The sequence below is a fragment of the Microcaecilia unicolor genome, chromosome 8, assembly GCF_901765095.1.
Source record: "Microcaecilia unicolor chromosome 8, aMicUni1.1, whole genome shotgun sequence".
NCBI classification, from domain to species: domain Eukaryota; kingdom Metazoa; phylum Chordata; class Amphibia; order Gymnophiona; family Siphonopidae; genus Microcaecilia; species Microcaecilia unicolor.
Window position 1 is genome coordinate 170,909,153 of NC_044038.1, and position 15,366 is coordinate 170,924,518.

General features: G+C 43.2%; 1 protein-coding gene across 3 annotated transcripts in view; it reads left to right on the forward strand.

The window, feature by feature from the left end:
* Window positions 1-7,473, forward strand: part of VDAC1 (voltage dependent anion channel 1) — a 33,920-nt gene extending 26,447 nt beyond the window's left edge. For all 3 annotated transcript variants that reach the window (XM_030212016.1, XM_030212015.1, XM_030212014.1), the window contains 2 exons: window positions 3,566-3,623; window positions 6,360-7,473. In XM_030212016.1, the coding sequence (XP_030067876.1) occupies window positions 3,566-3,623; window positions 6,360-6,451 (150 nt within the window). In that variant the 3' untranslated portion in view covers window positions 6,452-7,473. The remainder of the gene's footprint in view (window positions 1-3,565; window positions 3,624-6,359) is intronic.
* Window positions 7,474-15,366: the final 7,893 nt, after the last annotated feature.

Genomic DNA, 15,366 nt, shown 5'->3' on the forward strand with positions numbered 1-15,366 from the left:
AGGATTTTGAGTTTTGAGTGGCTGCTCCCAACTTCAGCTGTTACATCAAACCAAACTGTTTGATGTCTCACTGTTGCCCAGGTGGGCACCCACTCGGACATTTGACACACTATCCCCATTTGTGAGCACCAGATCCAGCGTCACTTCTTCTCTCGTGGGTTCCATCACCACTTGTCTGAGTAGAGCACTTTGAAAAGCATCCATGATCTTTCTACTTCTTTCCGATTTCTCAGATGGAACTTTTCCAATCCACATCTGGCAGATTGAAATCTCCCAGCAACAGCACCTCTCTTCTTTCCAAACTTATGGATATCTGTGACCAGATCTTTATCTAGTTCCTCTGATTGTGTCGGAGGTCTGTGGACAACACCCACGTGAACAGAGGTTCCATCATCTGATTTTAAGGTGATCCATATCGCTTCTTCCTTTCCTCAGGCCCCTGTCATTTCAGTCGCTGTAACATCATTTCTCACATACAGAGCTACTCCTCCACCTTTTTGACCATCTCTATCCTTCCTAAATAGATTATAGCTTGGTATGTTTGCATCCCATTCATGGGAATCATTGAGCCATGTCTCCGTGATTGCAACAACGTCTATGTCTGCCTCTAACATCAGGGCTTGAAGGTCATGAACTTTTTTGCTTAGACTGCGAGCATTTGTGGTCATCGCTTTCCATCTACATTTCAGTGGCATTTTTGTCTTCTGTTTAGTTTTTTGTTTAGTCTCACTTTCTGCTGTGTTGATAAGAAGTGATTTACTAAGATTGTTGTTTTCATTGCTTTCTTTTTTAGTGTCACAACTTGTCTTTAGCTTTAGCTGGGGGTGTTCACTTGAAGTAACCTGACTCCATATGCCACCTCTGCCATCTAGTTTAAATGCCTACAAGCATATTGTCTAAATTTCTCCCCAACAACTTTTTTTTCCTGTCACAGTGAGATGCAGCCCATCATTACAATATAGTCTTTTGTTTTTCCATGTATTGCCCCATCCTCCTATGTACCTAAAACCTTCTTTGTGACACTAGGCTTTGAGCCAGCTATTGAAATTTTCAGTACTTTGCAATCTTTTCTTTCCCTTTCCAAAGGTAGGTAGTACTTCAGAGAAAGCTGTTGTTTGTATCAAAGGTTTTAACCCCTCTCCCAGCTCCTGAAAAGCTCTCTGCACAGCAAGTGGGGTACTTACTGGACAAGTCATTTGTTCCCAGGTGAATAACAACATCAGTGTCTGACTCATAGTTTCTTCTCTGATTATAGAGATTATTTGCTTGGTACTCCTGGTAGCTGAGGAGCCTGGAAGACATTTCACTTTGCATGGCCCCTGGAACTGTGTTTCAAAGTTAATGCCTCTGATAATGGAATCCCCTAGTAGCAATAGTTTCCTGGTATGAGTTTCAACATTAGTGATTTGGGGGTGTCTTTCCTCTTTGGGCACTTTCATATCCTTTTGTTCCCCCCTCATTGCTTTTTCTTCTGCCTCAGTTCTATTTTCAGGGACATCACAGTGCTGTAATGGATTAAAAGAATTCTGTAGGGGCAACACTTGTGAGGGCGGATCCTTCTGTGCCACATAATATAGACTGCCTGAGCGTACCGTGAACCATCTATTCTTAGGTGTTTTTATCCTTTGAGGCAGTGGTGAGAAGTTGCTGTGATTCTGTGCAGTCATAGAAACTGCTTTAAGTGCTTCCAATTCCTGCTTTACTTTACTGAGCTCCTGTTTTAAATAGCAAGTTGAAGACAGATAGGACAAGCCTTAAGTCTTGGGAACTAAAGCACCACAATTATTATTAAAGAGAATAAAAGTCATCTTGATTGGTTGAAATGGGTATGAATAGGTGTACTATGGTAGGGTTAACAGTCTGCAAGATTGCCTATGTGTGTACACAGATATATTTTCAACAAAAATAATGCATGCAGTCTATAAATTCCAGAACTGTGAATGTTGTTTTCTCCCTTAACCTAACCCTTCCGCGGCTGCTTCTGCTTTTTAACTGCATATAGGGTGGTTAGTTTTCAAGTAGACTATTTCTCAGTTTAAAATAGTTTTATCCACAGGAAGGGCTTTGATAATTGGGCCCCTGGATCCGTCCCAAGTATGCTTACATTTTGTCATAGTATTGCTTTCCGCTGCCTCTGCTGCTAGTTCAGCTGCTTCTAGGAATTTTTTTTACCAAACCTTTTTCCTAGGGGCCGGATTTATTTAGGCCTTTCTCCCATTCTGTGTCTTGTGAATCAGGTCCTGCATGTTCTTGTCTAAATGTGATGTTTTGCTCTTTGTTCGAAATATTTTCTATTCAATTTTGGAGGTAATATTCACTGGTATACGAGCATAGTCTGTATTTTAACATAGTACTGTAGTAAATGACAGCAGATAAAGACCAGTTGGCCTATCTAATCTGCTTGGATTGAGAGACTTTCTCTCTGGTTTTCTATCACTTTGGATAGATGAACATATAAATTTCCATTACCTAAGCCAGCAGCGGTTCCCAGCCAACCTTTCAGCCCTGCTCTCCACAACTACATCAGGTATGTCCATCTCTCATTTCTTGTGCCTGTCCCCACTTCACCCCTGCGCTCTGTGTCCTGCCAGGTATTTTCACATTTTGGCTACCACCACTCATGTCGGTAGACCACTCCATGCACCTCTGTCCCCCTCCCCCAAAGCAAAGAAGCACACTCCTATCCCTCCTTTATGTTCCCTTTTCTTGAACCACCCTCCATGGAAGACTTTCCCCCTTCTTTTTTTTCACCAAACCCGATCAAATATTTGAAACCTTCCACCATACCATTCCCCATCTACCATTGCAAGCAAATCCTGAGAACCATAACGTCCCTCCCTCTCTGCATGCTCTGCATTGCGGGTCCTGTATCATTTCAGCAGCTTTTCAGGAACTCCACCCTCGCCATCAGCCCCACAAAGGCACAACACCCAAGCCGTGGTCCCAGAAGTCACCCACACAGAACCAACACCACGTTTCCCCTCACTCTTAACACTTCCCAAGCCCACCGATGGGGTTTTCAGCTGCTTCACCACATTAACTGACCACTTTGAGTCTAAAATGACCACTCCCAGTTCGCTTCCCTACCTAGCAGTCTACCCTCCAAATTCCTGACCACTTCTCAATCCCCCAAGCCTCCTCTTACCACTTCCACTAATATCTGCAAACGAGCACACCCCTCCCTCAAGATCTCTAGCAGTGCCACAAAGATCACAGCTCTCTAGATTAACCCTGAGAAGAGCTACTGACCCTGCTGTCCATTTGCATTATCTCTGGTATTCCCGCCTTCCATCAGCCTGGCATGGTTACTGTCTGATTTACTCTTTAATTATGCCTTTCACCACATAGGAGAGCACAGTGATATGGCCATACCGCTGCTGTAACACTAATAACTTCATATAATATGGATAACAACCAGCTGATCTCAGAAAGTGGCTTCTGCATATCAAAGTAGAGGCAGTGTTTAGATCTGCTCCTAACCAAAGCATAAACGTTTATAACCCGTGTTAAGGATTGTTAATGATGTTTCATTTATACACATTATTTAAACTGATTTGTTTTGCAGGCTAAAGTGAATAATTCAAGTCTGATTGGATTAGGATATACTCAGACTTTAAAGCCCGGTAAGTGAAGGATGAGAGGATCATTTAAGTAAATTGAGTTAAAAGATAACTTATTTTACTCTGTTTTTTAAAGGTGAAACATCTTAGTTCTTGTAAAGCAGTAGCTCCAGTGCCAGTCCTGAGGCACCCCTAGCTGGTCTGCTGTTCAGGATTCCATTCATTCATTCATGTATCCCACTGTTATCCAAAAGCGAGTTTCGGTTCAAAGTGGCTTACAAATCACATTCTGGTTTGCAGTTACAGTATTTGTTTACATTTACAGGTTTTGTGATGGTTTACAAGTGCAGTTTATATTTAAGGTTTTGTATTTGTGTAATGGTTGTGGACATTTTGCAGAATGGACATTGATTGCTAAGTTAATTTGTTGTAGAACTTTTTGAAAAGGTATGTTTTCAGTTCTTTTCTGAATTGAGGATTGTTTGTGATGCTTCTTGTGATCTTTGGTATTGAGTTCCACCATTTGGAACCCAGGTAGTTAAGTCCAGCCATGTAAATAGATTTGTTTCACGACACCACACCACGGACCACCAGGGAATCTAAGTAAAACGCTGGGGGGGAGGAGTTGGGGTGGGCTGGAGGTCCACTGGACCTCCAGCCCCACCCCCGTCGATACATCACCGTGTGGGCGATCCTTTGGCCGGAGGCGGCCAATCAACGATTTGTGGGGGTTTGGGGGGGCTGGAGACCCACCGGATCTCCAGCCCTCCGTGAACATGGGGGGGATCGTGGGGGGGGGGGGGGGGGGGACCAGCCCCCACCCCCCATCGCTGGGTAGGAGGGTGGGAGATGGTTTGCCCGGCGGCGGCGGCCTCATTGTTCGGGCCTCGGCAGGCTGTTTGACAGGTTTGGGCTTTTGACAGCCCAGACCTGTCAAACAAGTGCGGGAGGATTGTGCTCAGTGCATGCTCGGAACAATTCTCCCGCACTAAAACATGATAATCAAAGATAATAGCGCTGCTTAGATTTGCATGCATTATCTTTGATCATCGATGCAGAAAAGCCCTGCGCTGTCCCGGCGCTATTTTTAGGGCGCTGTTTGGAACAGCGCAGGGCTTTTGATCATCTGGGTGTTATTGAGCAAAGTCAGCCAGGCTGGAGGTTGTTCATACAGGCCAGAAAGTTGCTGGTTACATAGGAAACACTGGAAGAGGTGGAGGTAGTTAGGGAGACGACGAACCCTTACAATTCCAAGAGTTCTGTGTCTTGAGGTCTGCGAGAAAGTCGTTATCTTTATTAAGCCCTTTTGTGTTGGTAACAAAAGTATATGGTCACATTATTTTCAGATTCTTTGTGATCTTTTGTAGGCTTCATACTATCTTGTAAAAATTTGTTAATATTTCCACTGGTTGTAAGAATTCATTTAAGAGGATATAGTGTTAGATTTAAGGGATTATTGTCTACTTCTGTTTCTTATGAGGCGGTATCATTTTGGAACTCCTTACCATTAGAACTGTGATTGATAGGAAATTATTTATATTTTAGGAAGTCACTTAAGACATTTTTTTATTTCAGAAGTATTTCAATGCATAGAAATTGGTCTTTAGTTGATTTTTTTTTACTTTACTGTAATTATTAGCTGATTAATATGTAACATCTGAACATGTGGTTCATTCTTATTTAACATGTAACCCGCTTGGAACTATTTTTGGTATTAGCGGGATATTCCAGTATAATGTAATATAATAAAGAGATGATTTATGATTAAGAGCTTTATATACCGCCTAACTTGGTCATATTAAGTCAGTTCACAATACATAAAAAATACATAAATATAACAAAAATATAAAAAGGAACTCCATAGGTCAGGTAGAAAAGACCTAACCACTACCATGCGGAGAACCATTCACACTTTCTAAAATCTATGGGCAACCATAATACATTTCATTGTTCTTAAATAGTTGTCATCAGCCCACTGGCTTAGGAATGTAATTTTACCCTTCCTTTTCATCATAATACCATATAAGTGAGCATACAGACATGCATATGGAGAAAACTTCATGAGGGTGGTTGTTTAATGTTGAATACATTCATTTCAGTTCTGACCTAGTCATATTGAAATGAACCTGTGAGTGTATAATTTTTATTTAACTTTTTATTAAAAAAATATTTTCTATACAATCCCTGAAATTTTAGGAGGATTAAAAACAAAACACACATACATAGAGGCTCATTTTCAAAGCACATAGGCTACTATGGAACTTGTAAGTCTGTGTACTTTGAAAATAAGCACCATAATTGTCTAAAATCATAAAACACATAAACTATACAAAATAAACAATACAAATATTGGGTTACTTGACAGAGTTTCTGCAATGAAAAGAGATAATTGCAATGTAATATATACAGACGATATCTGAATTTTTAATATGGTAGCACTTGATACAAGTGTATGGTATGCAGACGATATCTGGGTTTTTAATAAAAATTAGCATTTGGATATCCTGAAAACCAGACTGGCTAGGGAGCACTCCAGGATCAGCTTGAGAACCACTACGTTAGAATACTTTCATTTTAGTTTTTACTGGAATACAGATTCCGGTAACCTTATTGGTCTAACTTAAGAATGGTACAAAGGTTCCAGTGTACATGAGCGTTCAGGATGTCCTTTAGGTGTGACGTTGGTCCAGCAAGAGCTATTAAATCCCTCAGAAGAATCTGCTTTCCTACAGGATAACAGGGCTCCTTAGTACAGTCCTTCAATTTCTGATCACACTTTCTCTGTGTTTCTCCATGCAGGTATTAAACTGACATTGTCAGCTTTGCTGGACGGCAAGAACGTGCAAGCTGGTGGTCACAAGCTTGGGCTAGGACTGGAATTTGAGGCATAAATAAGGCAAAACTGTACAATCGTTCATTTTCACGCAATTTACAGCATAGTCCCCTTCAGAGAATTTAGTGTATCTTTCAGTGTGTCATGCTGTGTGTCAATCATGTTCAACATCCTGGTCAAGGGACAAGTTAGCCACTGGGCCAATCCCACATCTACAAGGGCCACAGATTGATCTGGTTTTCAATATATATACAGTGTACATTCATGAGTTGTATTTGCATAAAATAGCTATGATGTAAATGGTGTTGGATTGCACAACACTAATTATAACTCCACCCCCCCGATCAACAACAAAAAATAGAACTGCACCTGGCCCTCAAGCACTGGAAATGGTCACCCTTGCTGTCAAGTAAGATCACTTAATCAGCATAAAAGAAAGGAGAACGTAATCCCTACAGTGTCCAGGATGGGCCAGAATACTTTGGGCCCTTTTGAACTATTTTATTAAACTTTATGATACCTACCATGTTTTTTTTCTCAATATTCGAAGCATTATAAATTAAAATGGGAAACAAATATAATTATGGAAGTTCTATGGAGCATGTGTGAGACTTGCAGTACAATTAGGAATGATGGCTGCGAGGAACAGAAAGAGCTGTATTAAATGATCAAAGTTTTATCCCATAACGAGGCACATAGGCTGTGCCTGAAATCAAATGGTGGCTCATAAACCCTTCTTGTTTAGTTACCCTTTGAGACCCTGTGCTATCTCTTTGCGGAGAAGGGTTGACGCCTTGGCCTGTGGCCATTCATGTTGTCTGTTGTGGTTCCCACCCATCAACACTTGCTTTGGACAAGTTTGCGAGAGAGCCGTATGCAAGAGAGAGTTTCTGTTCTTGTATTAACACCGTGGCATCGCCAAGACCAATTAAAAAAGTGACGTGTTTTATTCTCGCCATTTGGTTTTCTTTTATAAGCGTGATTTTACAGTCTTCCATTTTTTTGTGGAATTAGATTTTCCTCGGTATGCTCTATTTGACACCACTTAAAACAAAAACTTGAATAAAATATTGAATCATTGCTCTTGATTGGTTTCTTTCTTTCTAAGCCCTGAAAAGAGTTTGTGGCTGCACCCTCTCTTCTCTTGGCCAGACCATTATGGTGTTAATTCTGTATTTAGGTTCCTGGAGAGCACCTGTGTGGTGCCTATTTCTATAAAGGATAGAAGGCACCTATTTTCCTTTATAGAAAACTAGCGTAACCAGGGGCGTAGGGAGGGGGGTCCAAAGCCCGAGGTGGAGGGGGGGCACTGTTTAGCCCACCTCCCCCAGCTGCTGACCCCTCCACCGCTGGCGACCCTCCCCCGTCACCGCCGCCAGGTACCTTTTGCCAGCTGAAGTCTTCTTCAGCGCTGGTTGACTCTGGCGCCTTTGCTGATGATCTTTTTCTGATTCCTTACGTCCTGCGTGTACGTCCTGTATGTAGCCCCGTGCAGGACATGCATGCAGGACCTAAAGAGTCGGAAAGAAATAATCAGCGAAGGCGCCGGAGTTGACCAGCGCTGAAGAAGACTCTTCGGCTGGCGAGGGTTGGGGACCTCCACCAGCAAAGGTACCTGGCGATGGGGGAGGGTCAGCAGCTGAGGGGGGGGGGGTCAAATGCAGAGGGGGCCCATGCCCCCGTTGCCCCACAACGCTATGCTCCTGAGCGTAACCAGATATATACACACATATGCAGTTATGCGTGAGTATTTACACCAGCCATAGAGAGTATTCTAAAAGTTATGTGCATGTGAGTCCTGCCCATACCTTGCCCAGATTCTGCCTATGTATAATGCCTACCTGTAAAAAAAATATGCATAAAGTTAAATGGGTATTTACAGAATAGCGCTTACAAAATTTTGTATTTATGCATGAATGTGACACACATGCACATTTAATGCCATTATTCTAAACCAGAGGGCCTGAAATCCAGTCCTTGAGGTTCACAATGCAGCCTGGTTTTCAGGATTTCCACATTGAATATGTATGAGATCTATTTGAATGCATTGGAAGCAGCAAATGGAAATAGAGTTTATACGTATTGTGGTGTTTAAGCCGTGATCTCGGGGCTTAGAGCCCTCTGCCCTCCATTTAGAATGGCATAAGGGAGCCTCAAGAGGGCATAAGGGCTCAGAAGGGAGGAAGGAAAACGTGGCAGGAAGGAATTGTAGTGTCTCTTAGGAACAGGGAAAGCACACAATAGGGCATTTTTGTTTGATGTGTGGGGGGGGGGGGGGGGGGGGGGAAGCTAGTGGTCCCACTGGACCACCAGGGTTTTTGTGTTTTGGGGGTGGGGGGCCTGCAGGTCCACCAAACCTCCAGGTCTTGTGTTTAGGGGGGAGCGGGCTTAGGTTTGACAGGTTCGGGAGAAAACAGACCTGTCAACCCTCTCTTCAGTGGGTCTCTTCCCCCTCCCTCCCTGTGCCTCCGCTGGCAAACCCTAAAGTGCGTAGGGTTTTCAGCAGGAGCAGTGCCCTTGTTTGGTGCGCTGCCCGCTGATATTGAGGGAGGAATGCAGGAGACCCTTGTTTGCATGCATTTGCATGCAATTAGCATTCAGAGCTGGCGAGTGCGTTATTACACTCGCTCGCCAGCTCTGATAATCGGGCAGGAGCAAATGTGGGTGATATTGGCCTCTAGCGCCTGTGTTTACTTCTGATCATCGGCCTTTGAGTGAGGGTCTAGGACTGACTCCCCCACAGCAGCTCTGAGTGTTGTCTTCGCAGCATCCTCAGCCAACCCAGTCTCCACTGCCATTGGGCCATCCCAAATAAAGGGAGTTTATTCCTTAAAGTAGGTCCTAAGGGTGAGACAACTTGAAAAAGAAGATTGCTTGCTATGGAGAATGTAAAGGAAGACCTGGAAGGGATAAGTGGAAAGGTAGTTAGGTGCAAGACTGCTTTTATATGTAGCGGTTAAAGGTTTGACCATCAGTTCTTTGTCTGCCAGTGGAAAGAGTGGCAGAAGGGAGTGCCAGGAGAATGATTTGAAGGGTGGGCATGAGCAGTGGTGTTTTGTAACAGAGTGGGTGAAATGATGTGAAGGGAAAGAATAGAGGATGACTAAAGGACAAATCCAACACTGCAGATGTAGTGGAAAAATACTTTATTGATGCAAATATTGAGGGACCCGACACGGTCCATGTTTTGGCGTGTCACAACGCCTACATCAGGGGCCAAACAATCAGCAACAGCCTATATACAAAAGATAGCAAATGTCCAACTGGAGAACTGTAATCCTTTTTGAGACACAAGCTGACCCCATGGAGTTTTTCTGTACCGGTCTATTTGCGTACAATTTTTGGTCAGCCTGATGGAATTACAGTTCTCCAGTTGGACATTTGCTATCTTTTGTATGTAGGCTGTTGCCAATGAATTATTTGTTTGACCCCTGATGTAGGTGTCGGGTCCCTCAATATTTGCATCAATAAATTATTTTTTTGTTACATCTCCAGTGTTGGATTCGTCTTTTGTCAGCCTCTACTCTCTCCTGTTTGGTCTTTCTGATGTGTAGAGGCTCTCCCTGCTCTTGTTTTGACTGATGATGTGAAGGGAACCTAGTGACGAATCCGGTGGAGAGAGATAGTATGGAGTCTACAGAGAAATCCAAGAGGGAGTGCAACAGGCTGCAAAATAGATGGCAGTAATCACAAGTACTGTGTTTGTCACTGGTTAGTGTCTCTGTGTCACTAGTTAGAGGAACAATGTTGTTTGGCACCCCAGAAGTTTGTTTTTAATCTATTTTTTACCATGATATTTTTCTCATGTTCTCATGAATAGAATGCCAGTCAATAGAAATAGAATAAAATAAAACATAGAAAAGAAAATAAGATGATACCTTTTTTTATTGGACTAACAATACATTTTTTGATTAGCTTTCGAAGGTAGCTCTTCGTCAGATCAGAAATAAGCAAATTTTGTTAACAGCATATACAAGTGAAACATCAAAGTATTTCAGTCTGAAAGGATGAGGGAGGGTGGGCTAGGTGAGAAACAGAGAGGACTGAGAGGATGGGGGACAGGGAGATATGCATGGTGATCAGAGGATGACCAAACTTTGTCCCCGTGTCATTCTCTACCTGTGATCACAGGGCCTAAATCAAGCCACTGGATGTCACCCTTGAGTAATTGCTGTAACTTTCTCCATTCTTCCCTCCCCCAAGAGCTGTGTCTCATGAAGGAAATACTGGTTTATAGCAGCAGTGCCATATACCAAATTTGTATACCTGTAAACCTTTGATTTGTGGGTGCCCAGTGATTCAGCACTGGTTAGTGAAGCAGTGATGCATATCAACTTTCTTCTATTCCCCCAACACTACATGTGAACATTGTCTTTCTTTCCTATCAGTTTTCCTGTTAGTCATATTGGGGGGGGGGGGGGGGGTGTGAATTGAATATTAGCTCCTTCAGCATTTTTTTTTTGGGGGGGGGGGAGTTTGGGGCACTGCCCCCCCCCATGTACACTCCAAGCTATGTCTATGCCCTCTCCATTCCCTCAGGCCTGATCCCAGCATTCTACCCCACTCCCCACCTCAGCATGTGCCTCCTCGTCACACATGGACACCCAATGGCTCTCTAGGGACACTAAGGTAAAAGCACACAGAAGAGGGTAATTATGTTCTGTAATCTAGCCCCTCCCATCCTGTCCTGCAGGGAGGGGGACAAGGGTGATGTTGGAGACAGCCCCCACCTAAAAAAAATAAACTGCAGTGCTCCCTAATCCAGCCCCTTCCTTTGTGTTTCTGCTTGGGCAGCCCACAGTGAAAAGATTTAAAATCCGCGAGTCTCCTGGCCAGGCCCAGAGAGTTTCAAGGCATAGAAATCAGGGCCAAATCTATGCATAACAATGATTCTCCAGGTAAGAAATTCAATTATTTTCATCCCATGTTCTCAAAATTGCTAGAAAAATATTTTTGTAAACTAATTTAAAGCCTCTTCCTTTTCAAAAATTTCTGGTATGTAAGTTTTCCACCATTAGTTCTGATTTACGAGTTCCTATTGAACAAGTTTGAACAAGTCTGAATGGCTTAAAGAGACCTTGATTTTTTTTTTAGTGCATTTATCAGCCATAAAACTGCCTTTGCTGCTACCTTCGTATCTCTAATTCATTGGTGTAGCCATGGGGGGGTAGGGTATATTGAGCCCCCCCCTCTTTGGCCTCGGACTCCTCCCCACAAACTGCAGAAGGGGTGCTAAAGCTGGTCTTCAGCTTATGACTTCTTCAGCTTGAGGATGGTTTGGGGGTGTGCTGCTGCCTTCAGGGCCAGACTTAGCAAGTGCGGGGCCCTATGCAGACCAATTTGGTGGGGCCCCATCCTAGCCCTGCACCCACCCTAGTTCCACCCCATTGATAAGATTATTCCATTTTTAGAATATTTTTTTATTTATGAAATTTCAAATAAAGACAAATGAAGCTAAACTTGTACAAAAAACTGATTGAAATAATAAGTACAATGCTATCATGAATGCTATCCCCTCCCCAGAAATTATTCAGTTCAAGTCCACTACAATTAGTAGTTCCAATTCTCATAACAAAGGAGAATAAAGGAAAAATATTAAGAAAAGATCCAGTACTTTCAAATCCTCCTATTACTCTGTAACCCATCAAACCAGAGAAGCAAATAGCCAAAAAAGAGGTAAGTGCAAGGTTCCCATTAAAGACAAAACCACAACACATCACTTAAGTATTTCCTGCCAGCATCTCAAGCTCGCTTTGTTTGACTCATAATATGCTCCTTATTTGCTGAAGGACATAAGGAAGGCAGGGTTACTTCTAATTTGTAACTAAACTGAAAATTTGATACAGTAGTCAATGTAAAATTAAATGTTTACCCAGCAGCATAAAAGCAAAAATAATATAGATATATGCAATAAAATAAAAATGAAATGAAAAGATATACAATAAAATAAAGTGATGTGTAAAATATAATGTACAATATAAAAACATATAGACCACCAAGGTATTAAAATTGTTTTAAAATATATACCACAACTCTCTGACTCAAGAAGACTCCGACTCTGTCTGTCATCCATAATTGTCTAACAACACACAGAAAAAAAATAAGTAAAAATAAAATAGTCACAATTAATACCTTATACACCAATATACCAGCCATATGGAAAATGCAGACCATCAACAATATGAAGCTAGCAAGGGATCATAATATCACAATTCTCATGTAGAGCCACAAAACACCCTTTTAGAGGTAGTGTGTCATGATTTAGGCTCTACACCCTTTCTGATGTTTGGTGCCACCTTAGTAGGCAACACACAATCTCTTCACTGCAAAACACTATACACAAACTTATGCAAAAACACACTCATAACCTTAACAAACCATAAACAGCACTAATTCCAAGGACAGGACGAGCTACAACCTTATGCGTGGTGTGGAATGGCAACTGTAATTACACCGGGCTCTAAAACACCAGTGCACAACCTAGTGAAAAAAACCCAAAAAGGGCTGCAAACTATACGCTAGCAGAATACTGCACCTTCCTTGATCACACCTGAAAAACACATGAAGGCAAAATACTGAACTGGAAAGTTACCTCAAGAAGTCAGACTCAGCATGCAGCAATACTACAAAAATTGAAACTTACGCGAAAAATATCACAGATGCACATTTTCAAAAACTGACATATTCCAATTAATAAATCCTGAATAAAATAGTTTTTTCTACCTTTGTTGTCTGATTATTTAGTTTTTCTATTCACTTTGGAGGCAGGATGAGTGAGAGCGGAAGGATGAAAGAAGTTAAGGGAGCACTGTAGCAAGGATGACTAAGGCTGTAATACAGGCTACTGGGGAGATGAGAGGCTTGGACATAAATATTGGGAAAGGATAACAGGATCTGGAGTGGGAGAGCACTAAGGGAGGAAGATGGATGGGGATGTGTGGCAGCACTAGTGAGAGAATGAATGATACTGGGAGGGTGACTGAGGTGTAGTGTGGAGTACACAGGTGAGACTTGGGAAGGATGAGGCATATGGGACCACTTAGGGGAGGATGAGTAAGGCTCAGAAGGAAGAATTAATAAAATTAAGGTGCATTGAAGAAGGGAGGTAAAAGATGATTAAAAGAATATCTATGGGTAAAGGTGGGCAGGGACTGAAAGGGGAAGAAGGGGACTATTGTGGGTTGCTGAAGGCAAGGGTGGGTCCAGTGGTGTGCTGGAGCGGGCTCTCACGGGCTTGCGATAGCCGTTTGTTAAGTTTTTAAGAATTTTGGGAGCCGGTTGTTAAAGTAGGCCTCCCCATGGCTATTCTAACAACTGACTCCCAAAATGTAGGCTTGGGCCCCCTCCTGAATTCTCTTTTACTTTGCTGGCAGTGATGCTGGCCCCACCAGCCAAGTAAATAGACTGCTGCTGCTCCCTGCTCCTTGTTTCTGACTCTGAGCATCAGGCTGGGATTTTTCATGCAAACGCAAGAAGGTTCCATCATGCCGCTCAGAGCCAGAAACAAGCAGCAGAGAATGGAGGCAGTCCATTTATTGGCTGGTAGGGCTCAGCAAAGGTATGCCTAGCGTGCCCCATGGGCGTAGTTTGACTGTTTCATTTTGGGGGGCCTTTCCCATACCATGCCAGTGTTGACCTTAGAAATGCATAGGCTCTATATGTAGAGCCTTCAAGAGGCAGTGTGTCATGATTTACGCTCTACACCCTTTCTGATGTTTTGGTGCCACCTCAGTAAGGCCAACACACAATCTCTCCACTGCAAAATGCTATACACAAACTTGTGCAAAAACACACTCATATCCTTACTAAACCATAACAGCACTAATTCCAAGGACAGGACGAGCTACAACCTTGCGTGAAAAGGCAGAACTGTAATTACACCAGGCAGGCTCTAAAACACCAATACACTACCTCGTGAAAAAAAAGCAAAACAAAAAGGGCTGCAAATACTACATGCTAGCAGAATACTGCACCTTGATCACAGATGAAAAACACATGACACAAGGAACTAGAAATCAAAAAATATGAAGGCAAAATACTGGAAAGTTAACTGAAGAAGTCAGACTCAGCATGCAGCAATACCAGAAAAATTGAAACTTACATGCAAAATATCACAGATGCACATTTCAAAAAGCTGACATATTCCAATTAATAAATTCTGAATAAAATACTTTTTTCTACCTTTGTTGTCTGATCATTTAGTTTTTCTATTCGCAAATGATATGTATGCTTAATTTGCAGTTCCCTCTCTTTCAAGTAACCCCTCCTCTGCAGTTTGGCAGCTGGCCTCTCTCTCAACTGTCCTCCTATTGTCCAGCAGCTCACCCTTCTACCTCTCACCCAGTGTTGCCAGGTGGGCGGTTTTACCGCCCAATTTGGCGGTTTTCCGCGACCCGGGGTTGCGGTTTTTTGGGCTTGTTTTGGGTCTTTTGGGCGGTTTTTAAAGCGGTTTTTTCGGCCGCGGGGGGTGGGGTTAGTGACGTTTTGGGCGGGGTTAGTGACATTCTAGGCGGGGCTGATGACGGGGGAGGCGGGGCCGATGATGGGGGGCAGGGCTGATGATGGCGGAGGCGGGGTTGATGACAGTGTGGGCGGGGGTGATGACGCGGGGGTGGGGGTGTCAGGGGCGGGGTTTGGGCTGGATTTGGGCTCGTTTGGGTGGGAAAAAAATTTTCCACCTGGCAACCCTGCTCTCACCTCCTGATTCTGCAGGCCTTCTCTCTCTCAACCCCACCCCCCAGCCTTTTGATTCAGCTCATTCAACCTCCCTTGTTCAACAGCTTCTCCCCTTTCACCCCACCCCCCACTGATCTGGCAGCTTCCCTCTCTCTGACCCCCTCCAATTTGACAGTTCTCCTCTCTCTCAACCCCCAGGTGCCTGTAATCCAGCAGCTCCCCCCTATCTCAATCACTCCCAGCCTGTGCGATCCAGCAGTTCCCCCTCTCTTAACCCCTCCTGCCCCTGTGATTCAG